At 50.8% G+C, this 22,164-nt stretch overlaps 1 protein-coding gene across 2 annotated transcripts in view; it reads right to left on the reverse strand.

Moving 5' to 3' along the window:
• Positions 1-730: 730 nt before the first annotated feature.
• CSMD2 (CUB and Sushi multiple domains 2) overlaps positions 731-22,164 on the reverse strand; it is a 483,560-nt gene continuing 462,126 nt past the window's right edge. For both annotated transcript variants that reach the window (XM_087820831.1, XM_087820830.1), the window contains exons 56-70: positions 19,769-19,942; positions 18,014-18,196; positions 15,794-15,970; positions 14,411-14,590; positions 13,809-13,982; positions 11,213-11,386; positions 10,826-10,899; positions 8,639-8,750; positions 7,900-8,079; positions 7,292-7,354; positions 5,991-6,152; positions 4,406-4,518; positions 2,634-2,721; positions 1,088-1,226; positions 731-890 (exon numbers count right to left, since the gene is read on the reverse strand). In XM_087820831.1, coding sequence (XP_087676957.1) covers positions 731-890; positions 1,088-1,226; positions 2,634-2,721; positions 4,406-4,518; positions 5,991-6,152; positions 7,292-7,354; positions 7,900-8,079; positions 8,639-8,750; positions 10,826-10,899; positions 11,213-11,386; positions 13,809-13,982; positions 14,411-14,590; positions 15,794-15,970; positions 18,014-18,196; positions 19,769-19,942 — 2,153 coding nt within the window. The remainder of the gene's footprint in view (positions 891-1,087; positions 1,227-2,633; positions 2,722-4,405; positions 4,519-5,990; positions 6,153-7,291; positions 7,355-7,899; positions 8,080-8,638; positions 8,751-10,825; positions 10,900-11,212; positions 11,387-13,808; positions 13,983-14,410; positions 14,591-15,793; positions 15,971-18,013; positions 18,197-19,768; positions 19,943-22,164) is intronic.

Genomic DNA, 22,164 nt, shown 5'->3' on the forward strand with positions numbered 1-22,164 from the left:
TGACCCCCGGGCCTCAGCGACTTCCCCGGGTGGGGTTTTTCTTTTAACCGCAGCTGTTCTTGTTAGGCATCATTTGAATTTAACCCCACCATTCATTTTAAATGTAAGTGTGTCTGTTCAGGGTGGTTTTTATGCTCCCGGTCCCTGAGCCCAGCAGCACCTTCTCTGTTCCAGGGCTGGGCAGGCCGGGTGCCGGCGGAGCGTCGCTCGTGGAGAGCTGTGGGCGGGCGAATGTTCGAGGCCCTGGATGCTGGTGAGGGGCAGGCTCAGGGCAGCCTAGCCTGGGAGCCCCCAACCCAGGTCACCCAGATGGCACACAGGCACCGGAGACCCAGGGGAACCCCAGACATGGAGTGGGGGTGGGGGTGCAGGTCATGGGACATTCTTGTTTTTTCCTATACTGTTCAATCGTTCTGCAACTCAAAGTTCAGAATCAATACTGATCACCTGTAAGGCCCGATTCATGGTGTCAGGGGAGATTTTACCTTTTCTTTTCCATTTGCCAGAGTTCTGAGTAGGAAAATGTCAAGACGGAGCTTAAAGATGAAACCTCAGAAGGATTCTGGCATGTTACAGTGATCCCCCTGCAATAACTTCTCCTTGGTTCAGTATTTGTTAGGACGGATGTTAAGGACGCACCCACAGGTCCAGGTCCGCCTCCCGCACCCCCCTCACCGGCTGCTGGAGGCGGGCTCTCAGTGGCGGTGGGGGTGGCAGCCGGGCCTGGTGGCTATACGGCCGTGCACACTGTGCTGACTGTGAACTCCGCCTCGGTGGCCATGATGTCTGTGGGCTGGATGTTGCGGTCGTACATGGGGTTCTCAAATGTGGCCCGAACGTTTGTGTTCTCGTGGCCAGCATAGCCATTGAATGGCACTTTGGGTCTTCTCCTGGGAATAAGACAGAGAGTGACCAAGACCTAAAAGGAGGACAGACTCAGGGCTCTAAAGCAGGACCGAGGGGAGGGAGGTTCCAGAAGGTCACCGCTTTCCTGAGCCAGGAAGGCTCTGGGAGGTTGGGGCTGGGGACAGGGTCTGGCATTGTCTCGTCACCCACCCGGCCCCCGTGCCTCCTTCCTTCACTGTACCTGTGCTTGTAGAGATAGAGCACAAAGCCTGCGATGATGAGGGCGATGAAAGGCACCAGGATCGCGGCTGCCACCGAGCTGCTGTTGGAAGCAAAGTGGCGGCCGATGGACTCGGGGTCTGACTCCAGCAGCCTGAGGTCTGCAAGTCCCAGAGCAGAAACCTCGGGTCACGGACGCGGCCTGAGCGCGCGGCCCCTAGCGGTCACCACTGGGAAGTGCGGCGGGGGCTCGGGGGCTCGCCCGCCTAGGCGCCTGCCCGCCGCACCCCCAGGCCTGCCCGGGAGGGGGCCCACAGGCGCCGGTCAGGTCCTGTGCAGAGGACCGCGTGCAGTCCTGGGAAGAAGCTGCGGGAGAACCTGAAACTATGTCGCAGAATAAAATCTTGAAAGGGTGCAGCCCTTTAGAAGTTTGGAAACTTCGTTGGGCCATAGAGGCTTTTTGTCACGTGCAACCTTACAAGGAAGCCAAAATATGAAACGGACGCATGTGGACCTGCACTGGGGGGGGTGGGAGAGGGCCCACCTAAGTTTCTGCCTCTGGAGGGTCTCCCCTCCTTTGCCTGCCCCTCCCCCCGGACAGCTCAGAAGAACTCAGCAGGACACCACTGCCCCTGGGAGGTGTCCCACCTAACCCAGGGGCTGAGGCTCCGAGAGGGCGGGTCGTTCTCAGGACAAGGGAGTAGCTGTGAAGCCAGAATAAGAGCTCGGGTTTCCTGAGGTCTCTCCAGTGTTTCAGGCTGAGGGGTCAGGTGTCTGAAGGGCTGCTGCATGGAAGAGAGAGGGGTCTTACTGTGAGTGGAGAAGCAGGGTGGAGTGGGCACAACAGGGAGGCCGATTTCCACTTAAGACAGGAGGAGCTTTCTGAAGGCCAGAGCTGTGAGAACACGCAATGGACCGCCTTGGCGGGCAGGGGGCCCTGGAGACAGCACTGTGACTGCCTCCTCCCCTGCAGGACCCCCGAGAAACCAGGACCCCTCCCCCATCAGAGCCCGAGGCTTGGCACCCAGAGGCTCGGGGTCCAGGCCAACCTCTGGAGTGAGGGTGCTGGGCCCTGATGGCGTGGAGCATGCAGGGCAAAGGTGACGGGGGGGCAAGGGAGGGAAGCCTCACTGACGCTCAGTTTCCCCACCTGTACGACGAGGCAAGACCAACCTCTGGGACATGCGGGAGGAAAGGACAACACGGACAAAGGCACCCCCGAGGACCCCACGTCTCAGTGCTTAGGGATGTCTGGGTGATGCCCGAGGGCTGCAGGTATTACTGCGGGAGGCTGTGTCCGAGAACCAATGTCCCTTAAGCTGGGGGCTCTCAGCTCAAAAGCTGACAGTGAAACCGGCAAAGGCTGAGTGTATTACATTCTGTGCTTATTTCTGGAGAGTTATTCCATTACTTTTATCAGAATCTCAAGGCATCCCGGATCCAAAAAGAGTTAAGAACCCCCGTCTTAGACTGTGGATTGTCACCAACCCCGTCCTCCGCCCCGGTACCCGTGAGGTCATGCTTCCACACCCATGAGGTTATGCTTCCAGGGGACAAAGGCTAGTTACCAAGTCTTTGAAAGCCGAACTGCCCAAAGCCGTGGCCCTTGACGGAGCCTTGGTAGATGAAGGTGCCTCCAGAAGACTCTGAGGAGACCTGTGGTGGTGGGAGCGGAGAGAGCGGGCTGGGAGGCATGCTGGAAGCCAGGCCGGCGACACTCAAAGGCGCGCTGCCAGACACTCGGGTTTCACCCTCCACTTTGCCCTGACACACAGACAGTGGCTGCCCACTCCCAGGCAGGGGCCGAGCACGGGGCACCAACTGCGGGTAGGAGGCAGGCAGGCGTCTTTTAGTATTTTCCACTGGCCAAAACATTTAATCTGTGCTTCAGCTTCTCATTTGTAAAACAGGAATAATAACAGTACCTCTGTCTCAGGGTGGTTGTGAAGATTAAATGAGTTAATATAGATAAAGCACTTACAACACTGAGCAGGCCCTCGATAAGTGTTAGCTGGTATTACTGCGATGAAAAACTGACTTGTAGAGCACCACGGGACAAACCGAACCGTGGTTAAAATGTACCTAGCGGATTTAACATAGTTTGCAGGGTTCACTGCAGTTCCATTAGCTATAATTTTTTTGGGGTAATCGGGGACATAACTCCTTCTTGCTCCCTCTGCCACTTGCCTCCATGATGCCGACACTCAAACAAGCTGGCTGTGGGCTGCTCTGCGCAGGGCGTGCTCTGGGGATGCTGGCATTACTGGTGCACCTTCCAACCATGCTCCTTCCCCAGGGAGGAGCCTCTCCTGTCCCCTCATGAGTGGGCCCGATGGTTGGCTGTCATCGGAGGCAGTTGCTCCAGCCACCCCTAGCCCCTGGCTGGCACCTGGCTTCATCTCTCAACTTCAACCCTTGTTCGCTCACCTCCAGCCACTCTCCCAGCACGGTGGAGCCTGTTATCCTGGCAAGCTCCTGGACGACTACTACTGAAGCCAGTCAGGGCCTGGACACCCAAGAGGGTCTGTCCACAGGATACTCTCGAGAACAGCAAGGAACTAACCGTCTGCGCCACCCCTGGAGAAGCCACTTGCTTCTTATGTGTTTATAAAGCAAAGTCACTAAAGCCACAGTCCTCCACCCTTAAATGTTGTCCTGGGGGATGTACCCTGACCCCTCAGCTCTCTGCTACTCTGGCCACCGTCCCTCTCTCCCCTTTATACTCTTCTAGCTTCAACAAGAAGCTAGCAGGGAAGCCAAGGATAAGACAGGTGACGCTACACTCAACTCCACTACGGGTGAAAGTGGAAGGTGTGGGCAGAGGAGCAGCGCAGCAGACCTGGCTTCCATCTCATGAATGCCCTGGAACTTGACAAGCCCTTCCCACAAGGGGACGCAAGGAAGCTCTACCCTTCCCCAACGACTTGGACTCCCGAGCTGTGCTGAATCACCCACCATCCGCATCCTTCACTGGACTCACCACCTCCCAGCTCCCACCACACCATGACCTCTGACTTGCTGAATTCACTCATACACCGCTGACCTCCAAGCCCTGGCTCTTGGCTCTAGCATCGGAACCTACTCCATCCCGCTCAGATGTGCTGACCCTCCGGACTCTCAGCCTCCTGGCCCTTTTTAGCTTTTCCTCTGCTCACTTCACTAGCCAGTGGGGACTCCCTCGCTCCTAGTTCCAGCCCTAGAGAAAACCTCCTTTCAAGTTTCCATGTGGATCCAAGGCTTCCACCCTCTCCTCCCCTCCTCTTTCCTGCCAGTGATCCGGGAATCGGATGGGCCCAGGGCACGGGGAGTTCAAGGGCTGAACAGGATCTGCTCAACTTACATGCCCATCTAGAGCCCAGTGATCATCTTTGAACTTATTCACGAAGATCTCCACAGGCCCTGTAATCTGGTACACCTGGAGCAGGAGATGGAAATCTTCTTTCTTGTAAATTCCTGGGAAAAGAGAGTTCAGAGGGTTCACCTGAAAGACCTGGGAAAATTTCAGAAAGCAAGTTTGTGGGTGTGAGCGTCTGAGTGGGATTTCAGACGTCGATCTAAATACTCCATGAATAAGTAACTGTAAGTAGGTAGGTATGGTGCTGCTGGTGATTTGTGCAGGCTGACTGTGCACATGTGCAACAATGTGCATGGATGTTAATAAACAGTGGGTCACCGGCCTGTGGCTGGGACCCTGCTGACACGTGCATGTGAATGCATGGGTGTTAATAAACAGTGGGTCACCGGCCTGTGGCTGGGACCCGGCTGACACGCGCATGTGTGAGAATAGAGTGGAGATGGTTTGGTATACGTGGATGCGCCAGTTAATGTGTGAGTGCTTAGGCTCCAGTGCGTGCAGGGATGCGTGAGTGACGTACCCGGGGTTTGGGAGTGTGCTCAGGGCTCCCTTAGAGAAGAGTCAATGTGAACATTCGCTGTGTCCGTGTGAGCGTGAACGAATGGCTGTGTGTATCACTCATGCACTCATTTATCCAGCCACCTACTCAATAGACACTTTTTCTACATATTTAGTTTTTCTGACTACAGAAGGATTGAAAATTGGGGAAATTTTGGAAAATGCTGAGAAGCATGAAGAAAAAAACATCACTTTTGATCTCATTACTAAGAAATAACCACTGTTAACATTCTGGTGTAATTACTTCCAATTTTCTTTCTTATAATTTTTTTCTTTTAAAAACTGGAGTCGCATTTTAAATGCCTTATCATGGATGTATTTCTTCCAAAATTGACATAATATTTTATCCAGCAGATAAGCTATAATTAATATATCCATGCATTTTTAGATATTTCCATTTATTTGTGAGTAGCCCTGTAATGTGAACATCTTCTATTTATGTGTTTGACTCCATCCATAATTATTTCTTATGATAAGAATTCTTAATTAATGGGTCCAATCATCTTCAAGGACCTTGATACAAATTGCCAGACTGTTTTCCAGAACGGTACTGTTTTCTACTTTGACCAGCACTAAAGTTTATCACTTAAAAACAACACCTTAGTTGGAAAAGTAGAAAATGACATTTTGTGTTTATTTTGATTTTTTTTGATTTCTGATGAAAAATATTTTTCTCTTGTTTATTGGTTGCCTGTACTTTGGCTTCTGGGGTTGTCGGCCCCCATTTCCAGTTCAGTTTCAGGATACGAGTCTCTTTCCTCTTTATTTCTCACAGTCCTTCGTATGTTCAAGTTATTGATGTTTATAATTTAGCCATTTCCCTTTAGCCCCTGGTGCTTTTATCACGTAAACAAAGATGAACAGACATTGCCTCCCCACCCCCCGCCCCTGCCTAACAGACAGGTCTGGGCCTCCCATGACAGCGTAATGACAGTAGACTCATCCTTGCAAGGGGACTGTGCCCATCCAGCCTTAGTGACCCTGGCTGGCACCCAGGCGGCCTGCTCCTCACCAGCCAAGTGCAACTCCACGCCGCTGTGGTCAATCATGGTGGCGTTGACCTTGCTGCTGACAGCCTGGAAGCCGGTCACTCTGAGCATGGCCGGCTGCTTCTTCCCCTGGTACTCATAGGCCCCTTTCCATAGGGAATTCTTGGCAAAAACATCCCCGGGAACTAGAGGAATTGAGAAACAGACACGAGAGGGACTTGAAGGTGTGCTGGCGGAATTGAGGCCGCCTGATGACTGATCCCAGTTCAGTCATGAGATTGTTTTCCAGCCTCTAACCCAGGGAGGGTGGTGGAGTGCTCTGGCTCTCCAGTGATCCTCTTGGCTCTCAGAGTGAATGAATGGAGGGAAAGCGAAGGGAGGTAGATAAGAAAAATGGAGAAAACAAATAAGAAAGGGGGAGGGGGAACTAGAGAGGAGAGAAAACCAGTACGTCAGTATCGTGTGGGGTCAGACAGATCTGGATTCTCATCTTGGCTGTAACTTACCAGTTGTTTGGTCAAGTGCAAGAGCCTCAACTTCCTCACCTGTAGGACTACACCTGGGGGCCATCCACCTACCTCATCAGAGTTATTGTGGGGGTTCAATGATCTGATGTTGCAAACTATTACTCATAAAAGCACCTAATGAGTGGTAGAGACTAAAATTGTTATTTATCCTTACAGTAATTCTCTATAATCCCTATTTTACCAAAAGGTAAACTGAAACTCAACAAGTAGAGTCTATTTGCCCAAGGACACAGTTGTTCAGTGACCAAAATGGAATTTGAACTGAGTTTATGACACCAAATCTCATCTTGCTTCCTGTATAATGCACATACTAATAAAACTGCAGGGTTCAAGAAAGGATATGATAATATATAATAATTTTGCATTGGTCAGGCCGACCTGTAGCTCTGTGTCCAGTTATGGTCATCACACTTTGAAAGAATCAACACCTGTCTTAAACATATAACCATTTCCAGGAAGCCCTCCGGGCAGGACCTAGGTCTGTGTCTATGACCACACACTGGCCGGGCTGTGCCGGAGGAGGTGTGGTTGATAACTGATGGCTCCGGACCTCGAAGCTCTGGACATGTCTTTGGAAAACCTTGGATCCTTCTTCTGGGTGAGATTTTTGCTTCCTTCAGGCTCACTTCCTCCTGTAGTCTGCCTGGGGTTGGGAGGTGGAAGGGGAAATCCGTTTGGCTCTATAGGTGGTTTTCATGCCCTTCCAACAGATACTCAGAGACTCATGTGCATGTTTCTGGGTAACTAGGTGAAGGAAGCAACACGTTTCTTGAGCCAAAGACCTGGTCCGTAGGTACCTGAGGCTTGGGTGAGCGGCGGCTCCCGGGCGGTGTTGATGGGTCTCCCACTGGGCCGGACCTCTGCTGGGGAAAGAGAACGGGGGGGGGAAACTGGGTCAGCCTCGGGCCTACATTCTGTTGGAGACATAGTGGCTGCTTCTAGGGCAGGGTTTCTGTCTTTTACCTCTGAGCTCTCCATGTCCAGCACAGTACGCACAGTGATAATGCTCAATAACTAGAGAAAGGGGGAGGGAGGTCTGTGACCTCGTGTTAATCCCGAGGGATCTGTGGGTGGGTGATGTCTTATCGAGGTTATATTATGCATAAGGCATTATTCTCCTTTGGTGCAATCAAGAGATTTTCTCTGTCTGATGACTAAGTACCATCCTGGGAGAGTGTTGAAGCTCAGGCAGAAAGTAGCAGAATAAACCTTGGGATGGCTTCACTACGTGCCTCTTCAGACTGTCCTGGTTTCCTCTCCTAGAGACTCAGTGCCTCAGAGAGTCAGAAGCAGGGCCCAGCTCCTGGAAATCACATGTCTTCCTTCTCATTTGCCCTCCTTCACTCAGGCTCGGCTGGCACCTTTGGCCTCCCCCCCGGAGAGGTTCACCAGTGGGCACACTCACCCAGGCAGATGGGTGGTTTGCCTGTCCAGCTGCCATCTGCTTTGCAGGTGCGGTGCTCAGAGCCACCCTTGAGGGAGAAGCCCTCCTGGCAGGAGTAGATGAGTGTGTAGCCCATGGAGGGCAAGTCCAGGGCCCCAACGTTGGCATGGGTTGGCGTCTCTGGCTGCTTGCAGTGGTGGGCTGGACGAGAGGAAAGACAATGTTGGACCTGGGGAGAGGGGGGTCTTCAGGAGGTCTTTTGACTCTTCCCCTGTTCCTGGGAAGAACATTCCCTTCCTTTCCCCTCAGGCCCCTCTCATGCCCAGCACCCCCTCTCCACACCTCCCCACCTCCCAGCCCTGCGGTCTACTGGAATGGCCAAGGTGGAGATCATGTGGACACTGGGATATCACCCCGGGAACTGAAGCCTGCAGCACTTATCCCGAGGGAAGAGGGGTAATTTTGGTCAAAAGCCTGAGATCTTCCATCTTGAGGGCTGGCTTTGGTAGTTGTTAGTTTCTGCCGCCACTGGAAAGTTCTTTCTTTTTACTTTGCTAAGGCCTAGGAATTGCCTTCAAAGATCAGAACGGTTTTTATGTGAAAATGTTTTCTGCGAGTCCCCAAGGAGTGATGATGACAAAGAGACCAATATTGGTCCCAATTAAAAGTGTGAGCTCCCTGCCATTCAGAGCATGCCAGTGTGTCCTGGCCGCCCGGCCAGGAGGCAGCGTGTTGGGCCGCAGGCGCCGTCTGCACTCACGGACACAGTCAGGCGGGGTTCCGCTCCAGGTCAGGTTGGGGAGGCAGGTCCTGGTGGTGGAGCCCTGAAGCAGGTAACCTTTCTGACAGCGGAACAGCACTGTGTTTCCGACCTGTGGCAGGACGGAAGGTCCTATGATCACCTCCATCCAGTACCGCTTCATACCTGTCACCGATCACTGACCGCTACTTTCCCACAACCCACCTCCTACCCCGCCACTGCTCCGCCCGCAACACCCTTCTTCCACTTCTCTGCCTGTCGAGCCTCTATTCTTTTTTTTTTTTAATTGATTTTTATTTAAGAGAGAGAGGAAGGGAGAGGAAAAGAGAGAAACATGGATGTGAGAAAGAAACACTGATGGGTTGCCCCCCATATGCACCCCGACTAGGGGCTGAACCCACAACCTGGGCATGTGCCTGAGCGGAAATCACACCTGCGACTCTTGGGTGTACAGGGTGATGCTCCAACCGACTGCGCCATGCTGGCAGGGGCCAGCCTCTATTCTTAACCCCATTTTCATTCCCTTATCAGCATTCTGAGTGATAGTCCAAACGGTGGATCAGTTCGAGTCACCTTCCAGTGGGGACTCACTGGCATTTAGAATAAAATCCAAAATGCTATCCTGGCCGCAAGGCCCCACATGACCTGGCCTATAACTTTCTCTCTTCGAAAATTATTATGTGACATTTGATGCATACAAAAAAATATATGTAGACATGAACTGTAATAATAAAATGGACACTTTAGGTTGAGCCCACTACTCAGCTTAAGAGCTAGAACATTATCGGCGAGGGTGTGTGTGCTCCTTCCTGGCCCCTCTCAGTGGTAACCACTACCTTGAATTCTGTGTTTTAACTTCCTTGCTCTGTTAAAAAATAATTCTATCACATATGTGTACATACACCTCTAAACAACGTGAGTTTTTCTTGGTTTTAACCTTGATAGACATAGTATCATACACCTTTGCCTTTTAATAGTGTGTTGCCGAGATTCACCCACACCGGGTAGGGCTGGTTCACTGGTTTTCATGGCTGTATAAGAAGCCATCGTGTGACCACACATTTCCGTTTCCTGGTAACATGTGCAAGAGCGACTCTAGGGTTGGTTTCTAGGGTTTGAAATTTGGGGTCCCTAGAATGTGTGAATGTTTAACTTTGCAAGACAGGGCAAGCCGATTTTAAATCTAGCCTAGCTCTGGCGCCCTCCTTCTCTTTCACTTGCTCCTGACTCACTGGCTGGCCTGCTCCCTGGTCCTGCAATCTGCCCAGAACTTCCCTCCTCCGTGCTCCTTAGCACTGGCCGCTCCACCCGCCAGGAATGCCCCCAGCTCTGCAGAGGGCTGCCCTTCTCATCCTGGAGGCCGCAGTGCAAGTTTAGGGGGGCTCTTCCCTCACTACGCTTCCTAAAATAGGAGCCCACACCGTCGCACCACTTTATGTCACCTCGTGTGCAGTGGTCATCACTCTCACAGGCTGTCTTGTTAATGATCACCAGTCAGGGCGCTCCCTTAGGGCAGGCACTGGGCCAGTCTTATTCCCACTGGACTCCTAGCATCTAGACTAGTTCATGGCAGTAAATAAATGAGGTTCCTTGGCTAGATCCCAACCTGTCATTTTCAGGTTAGTCCCTGATATTCCCCTGGGCACACCTGGGCTCCAGTTAAGAGTCCTGCCTTGAACACACCCCTAGTTTCCAGCTTCCTGTTCACAGTGCCCCATCCCAGGCTGTCCAACTCCCCTCCTCCTCCTGAAGGTCATTCTGAGCTGGGCCCATGGGGCCTGCACCCTATTGGGACAAGCCCCCTGGGCCTGGCCTACCTCCCGCCCTGTCTGAGCCCAGTGTCTGTGGGTAGGGTATGGGCACCTTGAGGGCTCAAGGTCCCTCTGTCCCAGTTCCGTATTTGCACAAAGGCCCCGCCCCAACTACACGGGGCTGCGGGGAAGGGTTTGCGAGGCTGCGTGTGATCTGTTTTTCTGCTTTGGCTTCTCAGACTGGAGCGAGCTCCTTTTGTCCCAGAATGGGGTCCGTGCAGCCCCCTTCCAACAGGCAGCGTGCTTCTTTCCTCCAGCTTCCAAGGACACAGCCCCCACTAGTGCTGTTCCAAGCAAGGTCCCCAGGCCTCCTGAGGCTGACAGTGATAGGAAGGGGCAAGAGGCAAGAAGGCCCGATCCTGGCTGACCCCATTACCTGGTAGCCCTGGGAATTGTTCTGTATCCCGAACTGCGGCATGCCGGGGTCTGCACACGTGGTCAGCGTCGGGTCTGGATCGCAAAACAAAGAGGCCACACGGTCACTGAAGCTTTCCCTGCCTCCGCTTACTCCGAGAAACAGATGTAGAGCAGAACACGGAGCCACGTCCTGATGTCCCTGCTTCTTGGTATTTCCACCCCTGAGCCATATCCTGGCTGACTATACAGTGCTCTGGAGCATATTAACTCTGGCTGTGTCACGTCCTGATCCAAGAAGCTCAGAGTAGGACTTGTCACCTTTACAGATGAGACCCCTGAGCACAGGGAGGGAAAGTCATCACCTTGGGCCCACAGCTGGGACACTGTGCCCCAGACCACCTCTCACCTATGCAGCTGGGCTGGGTGCCACTCCATGTCCCATCTGATTGGCAGAACCTCCGAGGAGAGCCCACCAGCACCAGAGGGGGCTGGCAGGAGAAGGAGACGGAGGACCTGTAGGAGAAGCCTCGGTCCTCTCTCCTCCCACGGGGCGGGACACCAGGATCTCCGCAGAACACAGCTGGGAAGACGAAGGGAGAAAGGCAAGTCCAAGTTGCTTCCAGAACCTCGTGCGTGACCCCACGGTCCCCATGCCTACCCCCGCCTTTGTTCTTTGTCCGCTTTCCTCTGGGTTCCGCCTGAACTCTGGAGACGGGGGCTGCTCAGGGTAAATGATAACACCTGCCTCATGGCTGCTGCTGTCTCCCTCCTTCCCAGAGTCAAAGTGCTTATAAATAATCATCCAAGTAACGGAGAAACACTACACTGTTTTGTCCCCCCCGCCCCCATTTTCATGCTCATTCCCTTCTGGTCTTTGTTTAGTGCTAGGTAAATCTGTGCGTGGCTGCAAACAAATGCTAACTTAGCTTTGTTCACTTACTATCTTGTGAACATTTCCCGGGTTTATGACAGCCTTATCATTTATTGGTGACATAATTCTGCAATGACTGGTTGTACCATTAAACTTTATCATAACCTTTATATTGGGCACTTTCTATTATCATAAAGTTACATGTGGCCTTTCTTTTATCTGTATTATTTTCTTAGGGGAAATTCTCTAGGCGTGGACTTACATCTAAAGGTCTGAGTGTGATCGTGGCCCCTGATGTATACGGACAATTGTCTTTCCAAAGGGTGTGCATTTACACTGCAGTAGGTAGTGTAAGGAGTGTGCTCATTTCATTCAGATCTTCAGAGTGTTATTAAAAATGGGCTACCGAAGGCAAAGTTCCCCAAGACACCACTTCAAGCACGAAGAATATTCTTTAGGCTATGCTAGATGAGTGCGTGTGTACAGAGTCGTGAGGTTCATCATAATATGCAAATAAAATGACAGCCTGGGCCCTGGGAGCTGGGGAGTCTAGACCTGACCGAGCAGAAGTCAGTCCAAGGCCGAGCTGATCAGAAGTCACTGTATCTAGAAAAAGGCAACTCAAAAGATAAGAAATACTAACAGATGACAAAGAAACAGCAACTCAGTCTTGCTAATAAGCAATGTGGTGCCAATTAAAATAATGATGTACCTTTTTAAGCTCCTCAGTCTGGTAAATATTTTTTAAAAAAGGGAAAATCCATTATTAATGAGCATATAAGTCAAGAAATACTCTCATAAACTGCTGGAGGGACACTTTCTAGAAGACAGCTTGGCAACATGTGTCTAGACAGGTAGAGTGGATGTCTGTGGACTCAGGCTCATTCCTAGGACTTTACCACCAGGGTAAAGAAATGCTGTTTTCAGGGCTATTTCTTGCAGAACTGCTTCTAACAGGATTAAATGGGAGAAAACCAAATTTGTCACCAGTAGGGGAAGATTGGACAAGTTGTGGCATCTACAGCAAGGAAATTCTTTAAACCATTAAAAATGACCTTTCTGTATTGATAGAGAAAGGTGTTGCTGGCCTGTAAATGAACACAAGTCATGAACTAGTATGTGCAGCACGATTCAATGCTGTTCATAGGAAATAGTATTCCTATTGCTGTTCGTGCAAAAACGCAGTGTGACTGACGTGGAGGCAGGGCCGTGGCCGCCTTTGGGAACTGAGAGTTCAGGTGATCGTCACATTTTCCTTTATATTTTCAGCTATCACACAAATTTTTGATGATAACTGTAATTCATTGCTAAGAAGCAATTCAGCTATTTCTCAAGAAGAAACGCATGGTTTCTAGCCCAGACTCAACCCCAAGGCTTGCTGCAGACCTAGTGCTGCCTGAAGGTCTGGGAAGGTCTGGGGGCTTGACCGCGCCCCAAGTGCTCCCTTTCCCGGGGCCACGCTGAGCTGCTGGCCCTCGTCTCGTCTCTGCTGAAGTTTCCCCATTGGAAGCAAACTGTCAGCGGCACCCAAACAGCGTCATGAGCAGCCAGTAGGTTTGCGCAGCATTGGACAGACGCCGAGTAGACGGGAAAACAGGCCCCACTCTTCGTCCAAAGCACAGGAGCTGGGAAAACGTCCAGAGCCAATTCACGGGCTGTGACAAGAATGAGCGACCCAGACCCTGCTTCTCCGGGACTCGGTGAGAAATGAGCCCTGAAATGGCCTTGGGCTCTTTGGGACACAATTGGCCCAGGCAGATAGGAAGTAAACTCTGTTACTGGAAAGTCGGGAGTTCCCAGGAGTCTTTCTGTGCAGGGTATTTTCCGTTATGATGGGCCCCGGATCGCTGGGTACCACTCAACCCAGTGAACAACTTTCGGGATAAGAAACCCTTCCCTCGCTTCTGGCTTAATTTCTTCCATTGGGACTCCACACAAAGTCTGTAGCAAGGGCTCAATTTATTCTCATTTTCTTTCTGTAAACTTCCTTCCTCCTTAAATAGTGTCTGACAAAGGTCCTCCCTGGTTTGGGGGTGGGGTATCTGTTCTAGAACTTCTATCAGCCGAGCCCTGAGGGAAGGGGAAGGAGCCAGCAGACAGAAGGCACTAAAGAGCCCCGGGAGCAACTTACGGAAACACTGAGGCAGCTCTCCAGTCCAGGATCCGTTTCCCTCGCAGGTGAGCACCGCAGGCAGGGAGAGCTGGTACCCCTCCAGGCAGGCATAGGTCACGCTCGAGCCCCACATGAAGTCAGACCCCACCACCTTCCCGTTGGGGATGAGCTGAGGCGGCTTGCACATGATGGCTGGGGGAGGTGAGACCAAAGCAGGCTGAGTTCTGGTGCTATCCCAGGGACACCAGGCCCTGGTCACCAGCACGGATGTCACTGGCTACCCTGCTTCTGGTAGGAGTCTGAGCTGAGCAGGAGGAGTCAGGAATGACCCCTCTTACTTAGGGAGCTCTGGTCTTTTTGCTCCTTAGGGTGTTATTGTTCAAGTGTGACACCCACCCCTCTTTGCATGGCCCTCTCCTCGATGCTCAAAGCCCAAGCCCCATCTTGGTACCTCCTACTCCCCCCTCGCAGATGTTCAGGGACCAGTCCTCACCCTGCACACCTCTGGTTAAGATGTCAGGGCTCTTCCTTGTCACCCTCCCTTCTAGACACCAGAGGCCCACGTCTCACTTCTGTATCATCTTTGGCCTTCTGTCCACGCCTGCAGCCCTCAGACGCACCTTTGCAGACTGGCTTGGTACCATTCCACGTCCGGTCCTTGGTGCAGCTCAGCACAGACACCCTGTGAGACTCCATCATGTAGCCAGGGACGCACTGGTATGTCACAGTTTTGTTGTACCTGAAGTCACTGCCCAGCCGGAGGCCATTGGCTGGAACCCCGGGGTCAGCACACTTTATGACTAGGACAGGGAGATACAGCATTGCTCACTCCCAGTCCACACCCCCCCTCCCCAGTATTCCAATGCCACCCCCATTACTCTCTATAATGTCCAGGAAGAAAAACTGTGAGATCAGGAACGCCCTGGCCCTCCCAGGCCCCCAGGTGGGCACTGCCCAGTCTCCCTGCAGGGGTCCTCATGCAGACACTCTCCTTGCTCATACCATCCTCTGCACCCCCAGAAACGAGGGCTATGAAGACCATTCTTCTTATTCAAAGCCCACCCCTCCAAGAGGAAGTACCCAGAGGGCTCAGTTCCTAAGCGAGGCTGGGACCCAGGGAGAGGGGTTTCCAGGTTGAAGAGCCTACGATGTGCTAATGAACCACAGAGATCAGTGGGCAATGAAACAGAGATGTGTGTGCATCTTACCACGGATTCTGCCCAGGAGGCCTCTCTAGGGCCAGGGGCCTAGAAGCAGGGTCTGATGACCTGTGCAATGGCCATCCCTCCCTATGCTATGGTATCAAGTGAGGCTGGGGGTTGGTGAGCTCTGGCCATGGAACAAAAGTGAACTTGACATGGGATTTCAGATGGAGCCTGACATCCAAGACTAGGACTGGGAAAGGCAGAATGCTGTCAGGCTCCCTTATCACGTCCCTCCATCTGGGCCCCACAGGGACTCGTCTTCCAGGGAAAAGGGTCTGGGGCTGCCCTGGAGATAAGAAAGGGGAGCAGTGGGGCTACACGATGCTTGAGAGCCAGGCCAGGGTGGGGATGAGTGCAAGGGAGAGAGGAGCCGACAAGGATGGTGCATGGTGGCAGTGTTAAAGTGGAGAGAAATCAGGCTGGGCACTGGGGGTTTGTTCTACAAGAGAAAAAGAAAGCCTGAGGAATTGGCCAGAGCCCGAGGAACAGCAAATCCACGTCTCACCCTCTCTGAGCCTCGTCCTCTCCGAGGTAAAGTGGGGCTGGTAGTAGCTACTTCGTGGGCTGTGGTGAGCATCCAATGGCATAATGCATATCAAGTAAAGCACTTAGCTCAGTGGCTGCCACACAGTAGTGCTCAATAAACAGACACTATCTGTCTGAGTCTCATTCTGGGCAAGTCCCACCACTGCAGCCAGCCTTCCCAGTCTCCCACAGACAGCCTTCGACTCTGACACGGAGGAGCCCACTCCTCTTGGCCACCGTTTGCCACGGAGCCCAGGGGACCTGGGTTCTCACCTAGGCACTCTGGGTCACTGCCTGTCCAGGTGCCATTGACCGAGCAGTGCCGGCTGAGCAGGCCTGTGGCGTAGTAGCCTTCCCGACACTCATAGACGATGGAGCTGGAGAAAACCAGGCCGTCACTGAACACGACTCGGGCATTGCTTGGTGTCCCGGGGTTCCCACAAGAGATCACTAGGAAGCCAAAAGACCAAAAGAGCACATTACTCACCAGACAAGGGCAGGGGTCCCTTAGGGGACCGAGAATTGCCCAGAGTGGGATCTGTGTGCTACACAGGGACCCTGTGGATGGAAACGCCTCTCACACGCTGTCACGTCTGATCGCCTCACTCTCCGAAGGGAAGGAGAGACCTGTATGGTTTTTCTCTAATTTCTAAAACATAAGGACTATATCTATTATTATTATCACATCTAAAAATTGAAACGATTCCTGCCTGGCCAGTGTGGCTCAGTGGTTGAGCATTGTCCCATGCACCGAGGTCAGGGTACATGCCCTGGTTGAGGGCTCAATCCCCAGTAGGGGGTGCGCTCTCTCTCCCTCTCACTTCCTCTCTCTGAAATCAATAAAAACATAACTAAAAAAAATTAAACAATTCCTTAATATCTCCCAATACCTAATCCATGCTTAATTTTCCTTAATTGTCTCATATTTTTTTCCAGTTCATTTGTTTGAATTGTGATCCAAACGAGGTTCACATACGCCATTTGGCTGGTGTGTCTCTAAGACTGCTGGGATCCAGAGATGACTGGTCCCTCTCCTGTGATTTATCTGTTACAGTAACCAGGGCACCTCATAGGGGGTTTTGTGCCTTTTCCATTGTGTCACATCAGGAGGCACAGAATGTCTGGCTGTTTCCTTGTTCCTGATGTCGAGGCTGATGAATGGGTTCTGGCACGAAAAGTTCCCATTCGTTCATCCCTCAATGGTTTTAGTAGCAATTGATGACTGTTGACTAGATTCCCTATTTTATTAGGGGACAAAAAAGAGAGATATTTTAACTCTATAATTCTCTCTGCATTCGCTAGACTTCTTTAATAAATAAAGAACATGCCCGTCATCAAATATTTGCTTACTCTGAAATACAATTCATACAGGAAGGCTGGATAATGCCTGATTATTTTTTTCATCAGACATCAGAACAATAAGTTGGTTCCCTACCAAGCTCCAAAGGTGACTGACAGTCATTTGCACTCATGGATTTATTTACTATGTCACTATTATTCTTATTGTTGCTCAAGTTATCCCAGCTTTGGCCAGTGGGAGTCTTTTCTTGACTCCACTTGTCTGTGGTACCTTCCCTGCTGCACTAACAAGGTGCTCCCAGTTCACCTTTCTGTCTCCTACCCCGTCCTGGAAACAGCTATTTCTCCAGAGAGCTCCGGTTATGTTCAGTGGAGAATGGATTTAGAAATCATGGTCTCGGGGTCAAGGGTGCTCATTGGTTCTAGACTTTTAGAGTGGACAGAGCTGGGAAAATAACTTTCCAAACTGAAAATACACTATGAGCTTATACTGATATTACCAATCCACGTTTAGGATTCAGAGTTTTTCCTTAACTTAAAAATTTTTATATTATCTCTCTTTTATGCTGAAAATTTTGGTTCTTAATGACAATAAATAATTTTAATTTGCTTTATCCATATATATTATGGTATTATGTATGCAATAGTTTCAGAGTAGTAATACCAATATTATTACTTAACAGTATTGCTAAAAACAGTTTAAGGCTTCCTTGCAGTTCTCTTTGTCCTTAGGGTATACATATAGTCAGATTTCTTTTCTTTCAAGTAGGTTGAAGTAATTCTCTGGGTTATTAAATCATCAACTTGACATGTAGTTAAATTCATTAGTTTCCATTTTGATTTTGATACTTAGAGATTCTTTTGTCATGGTCTCTTCCCTTCACCTGGAAGCTCCCAGAGGGACTGTGTGTCCGTTCTGGTCACCGCTGTGTCCCCAGCACATACGACAGTATCTGACACATAGTTGTTGAATGAAATTATATGGGAAATAAATGAATAAATGGGCTAAGCTTGGTTTATCCCGCTTTCCTCCCTTCTCAGGTGAGGGTGGGAAATAAGTTTGTCTTTCGATCACTCACGAAGATGAACGTGAACTATCTGTTGACATCCACCCTCCACGAGGCCCAGGGTTTTATCTGCGAGCAGGCAGGCGGCGGGGGGGCCGAGGGGAGAGCAGAAGGCCACACACGTTACCTCCGCACTCGGGTTGCGCGCCGCTCCACGAGCCGTTGGCTTGGCAGGTGCGCTCTGACGACCCCCGCAGCGCGTGGCCAGCCTCACAGCTGAAGCGCATCAGACTCCCGGGGGTGAAGCTATCCCCCAAACGGATGCCGTGCACCGGGATCCCAGGGTCACCGCAAATGCCCGTGCTGGTGCCTAAGGACCAGAACCAAACAAGCGCCGTTGTTTTTAGCATGGAAGGAAAGGGAGTGGGGGACTAGGAGAGAGAGACACCGGGCCGCTGGTAAGAGGAGGCAGTGGGCCCCACGCATGAGGGGGTGAAAACTGACTGTGTCTAACCCGTTACCCAAACAGGCTCCTGCCTTACTACTCAGCAGTCAAAGAGCAGAAAGGTCTGAGGTCACGGGTGAGTCCCTGGGGACCACCCAGCAAGGGAAGACGGCAGGCGGAAGGAAGGCTCTCTGCCTCCTCGCCTGCGCCAGCGTGGACGTCAGTGGTCCCAGCTGGCTGCATCTCCTCCCACTCCCCTTTCCCTCTTTTCCCCCAGTATCTGCTGATTCCAGAGTATCCTTCCCGTTCCTAGTCCCGCCAGCTTAGTCCCGATGCTCAGCATCCTCTTGCCTGAACTATTGCAAGAACCTGCTAACTAATGTCCCTTCCTCTGCAACCCTCCCTCTCCTGCGTCTTCCATTCATCCTCGGACCCGAACAACGGGCAACCGCCAGTCATCGGATCTTGTCTCTGTTCTGCTGAAACATCTTTGCTGGCTTCCCACTGCCTGTAGGATAAAGCCCAAGCTCCTCAGCACAGCTTCATCTCCTCAACAGCTCAGCCTGAATCCTGACCCTTTAACTGAGGATTCCCTCTTCACAAATTACACGGTACAGGTGAGCTCTGGATTCAACGGCTGAGACCCTCTCATCTCATCTCTTGCTTTGCTCCCTTCCTCCGGCTACATTTCTGCATTTATCTGGGTTCTGATATTGTACAAACCCGCCCAACCAACACCTTTCACAGTATGGAGATGTGTGAGACACATCACTGGGTCGGGACAGGCCATGGGTCGCATGAGAAAGGCAGGGGAAGATTAAGGAATAAGTGGCAACTGCATGAAAGACCAAGTTTCCAGCTGATGCGAAGTGTTCCGCCTCATGAAGCCACATGTGTGGGCATCAAATGGCAATGTCTGAGTGACCGCATTTAGTTTGTGAGAGTAAAGAAATGTTTAAATCATGTAAAACCCACCACTGGCCATTTTCGTCTCTTTCTCTCAATCCTGGAATTATGAGAATAGCATGTTCCCCACTCTGTTCCCGACCAAGGAAGGGGGATTCATTCAATCTTCAAATCAAACACTTAAAAAAAGAGGGCCCTTTGAAACAGTGGCTAGTGCTTTGCAAATTTCTCCTTTCTGGGGAGACCTACCTAATATATGGTTTGATATTCTGGAAGTGCCCTAAATTTTGGGAGAAAGGATCACCTGGGAATCTCACACTGTGAGAACAGCTGTATCCTATCTAGTTTGCAATCTCTTGGCTGTGTGAACTTGCCCAGAGCTAAGGGGATGAAGCGGGCTCAGACCACCACGGGCTGAGGTCCAGATGGGACCTCTGATAGCTCTGCTCTCTCTGCCTGTTAGGGACGAGATGAGGGTCTGAAAGGTCTGCCTTCCTCCCGTCCTCCTAGCACAGTCACCCCTTGGGACTCGTCCACCTCCCATTAGCCAAGCGTTCCCTCGGACCCCTCTCCCCCACGCCAGCCCCATACCTGAGCAGTGGGGCAGGGAGCCTGTCCAGTGTCCGTCCAGCCCACACATGCGGGTGGCGTTTCCCACCAGAGTCCGCTTGCCAGTGCAACTGTAACGCACAACCGCGCCCACAGTATAGTTGTCCCCGGACATGTGGGAATGGGGCGGGGAGCCCGGATGGCCACAGGACACCACTGTGGGGAAGAGCAAACATGTGAGCGTGGAGCTTTCTTCCCCTCCCCTTTGAATCTGAACTGGCCTTGCCGCTTGCTTTGACCACTGGAATGTGGTGAAAATGACATTTGACTGGCTGTGGCCTGAGAGGCCTGGCAGCTTCTGCCTTCATTTTCTTGGAATCCTATCGCCACCATGTGAGGAAGTCTGGCCTAGACTACTGCATGGTAAGAAGTCACGTGGAGGCAAGGACCATCTGGAAAACACCACAATGCCCTGGCTGACAGCCGGCACCAGGTTCCCTGACATGTGAGTGAGACACCTTGGATCTTCTAGTCCCCATCAAGTCACAACAGCCAATAACAAGTGAAGCAGAGATGCACTGTCTTCACCAAACCCTGCCAACTGTAAGCAATAAAATGTGGTTACTCTAAGCTACTACACTTTGGGGTGATGTGTTACATAAGAGATAACTAACACAAAGTGAACATGACTTTGGAGGTCTCGACGGTGAGGGATTGTGAGCTGCGGTCTCCAAAGGGCCGGCGTGGTGCACCGCCTGCAAAGACGCCCGCCGCAATTGCTCCCGCCCCTGCGCCCGTGCCGCGCTCCCCGCCCTAAGGGTGGGCTCCGTCATTTCCCCTCCCCTCGAACCTGGCTTGGTCTTATGATTTGCTTTCCACAGAATGCGGTGGCACGAGGTTTTGGGAATTCTGAGCTCTGGCCGTAAGATTTTATCACTTCCTCAATCTATAATCAAAAACTTTGCTCTTGCCAGTTTGGTTGAGTGGTTAGAGCGCTGGCCTGTAGACTGAAGGGTCCTGGGTTCAATTCCAGCCAAGGGCATGCACCTCGGTTGCAGGCTCAGTCGGGGTTTGTGCGGGAGGCAACCAATCCATGTGTTTCCCTCACATCGATGTTTCTCTCTCTTTCTCATTCACTCTCTGAAAAGCAATGGAAAAAATATCCTCGGGTGAAGATTAAAAAAAATAAAAATAAATAAAAATTTTTTATCAAAGAAAGCCCAGGGCCAGTTAACTTCACTTCTGAATTCTATCAAGGTTTTACAGAAGAATTAACACCAATTTTTCTCAAAGTACTCTTAAAACTAGCACAGAGGACTCTTTCCAACTCATTCTGTGAGGTCCATATTACCCTGATACCAAAGCCAGACAAAGACATCATAAGGAAGAAAAACTACAGACCAATATCCTTTATGAACATAGTTGTAAAAATCCTCAATAAAATACTAGCAAACCAAATCCAGCAGCATAATAAAAGGATTATACACCGTGACCAAGTCTGATTTGTTCCAGGAACACAAGAGTGGTTCAACATATGAAAATTAATCAGTGTAATACACCATATTAATGGAATGAGGGGAAAAAACCCCCACATGATCATCCCAATAGATTCAGAAAAATCATCTGACAAAAATCCAACACCCTTTCGTGATAAAAATGTTTAATAGGCTCGGAATAGAAGGGAATGTCTTCAGTCTGATCAAGGGAATCCACGAAACCCCACAGCTAATCGCTACAGACGGAAAGCTTCCCCTCTGACCAGGAACACGACGAGGGTGCCTGCCCTTCCCACCTCTATTCAACACTGGCTGGGAGCTTGAGCCGGGTAGTGAGCTAGAAAAAGATGTAACAGGCACCCTGTCCGGAAAGGAGTAAGGAAAACTATGCCTAGTCACAGGTGACATGACCTTGGTGACACTGCATTAGGCCGGTGATTTGCAGCCGGGGCGCTGCAAGAATTTTTAGAACATGCAATAACCCGACTATTTAGTCAGGGGCACTGACCCCCTTTCCCTCAGATTGTCAAATAAATAAACAGACAACAGCCAGCACAACAACAGAAGCCTGGTGTGAGTGAATCAAAATTATAGTTCTTTTTGGTCAGATCGGCAAAAAATATATTTTTTGGTGTGCCAAAGAATTTTAGTAATTAGCTTGTGTGTGCCATGAGGTGAAAAAGCTTGAAAATCGCTAGATTAGGCAATGGTTTCTTAAACACTCCACCAAAAGCACAAGCAACAAGAGAGAGTCAATAAAGGACATTATTCAGAAAGTGAAAAGATAATCCACAAATGGAAGAAAAATGTTTGCAAATTATGTATCTAGTATGAGTATAGTATCCAGAATATATAAAGAACTGTTAAAACTCAACAATATAAACAACTCAATTAAAAAATGGGCAAAGAACTTGAATAGACATTCCTCTAAAGACGAGATAC

Source organism: Miniopterus natalensis, chromosome 9, assembly GCF_054644295.1.
Source record: "Miniopterus natalensis isolate mMinNat1 chromosome 9, mMinNat1.hap1, whole genome shotgun sequence".
In the NCBI taxonomy this organism is placed as follows: domain Eukaryota; kingdom Metazoa; phylum Chordata; class Mammalia; order Chiroptera; family Miniopteridae; genus Miniopterus; species Miniopterus natalensis.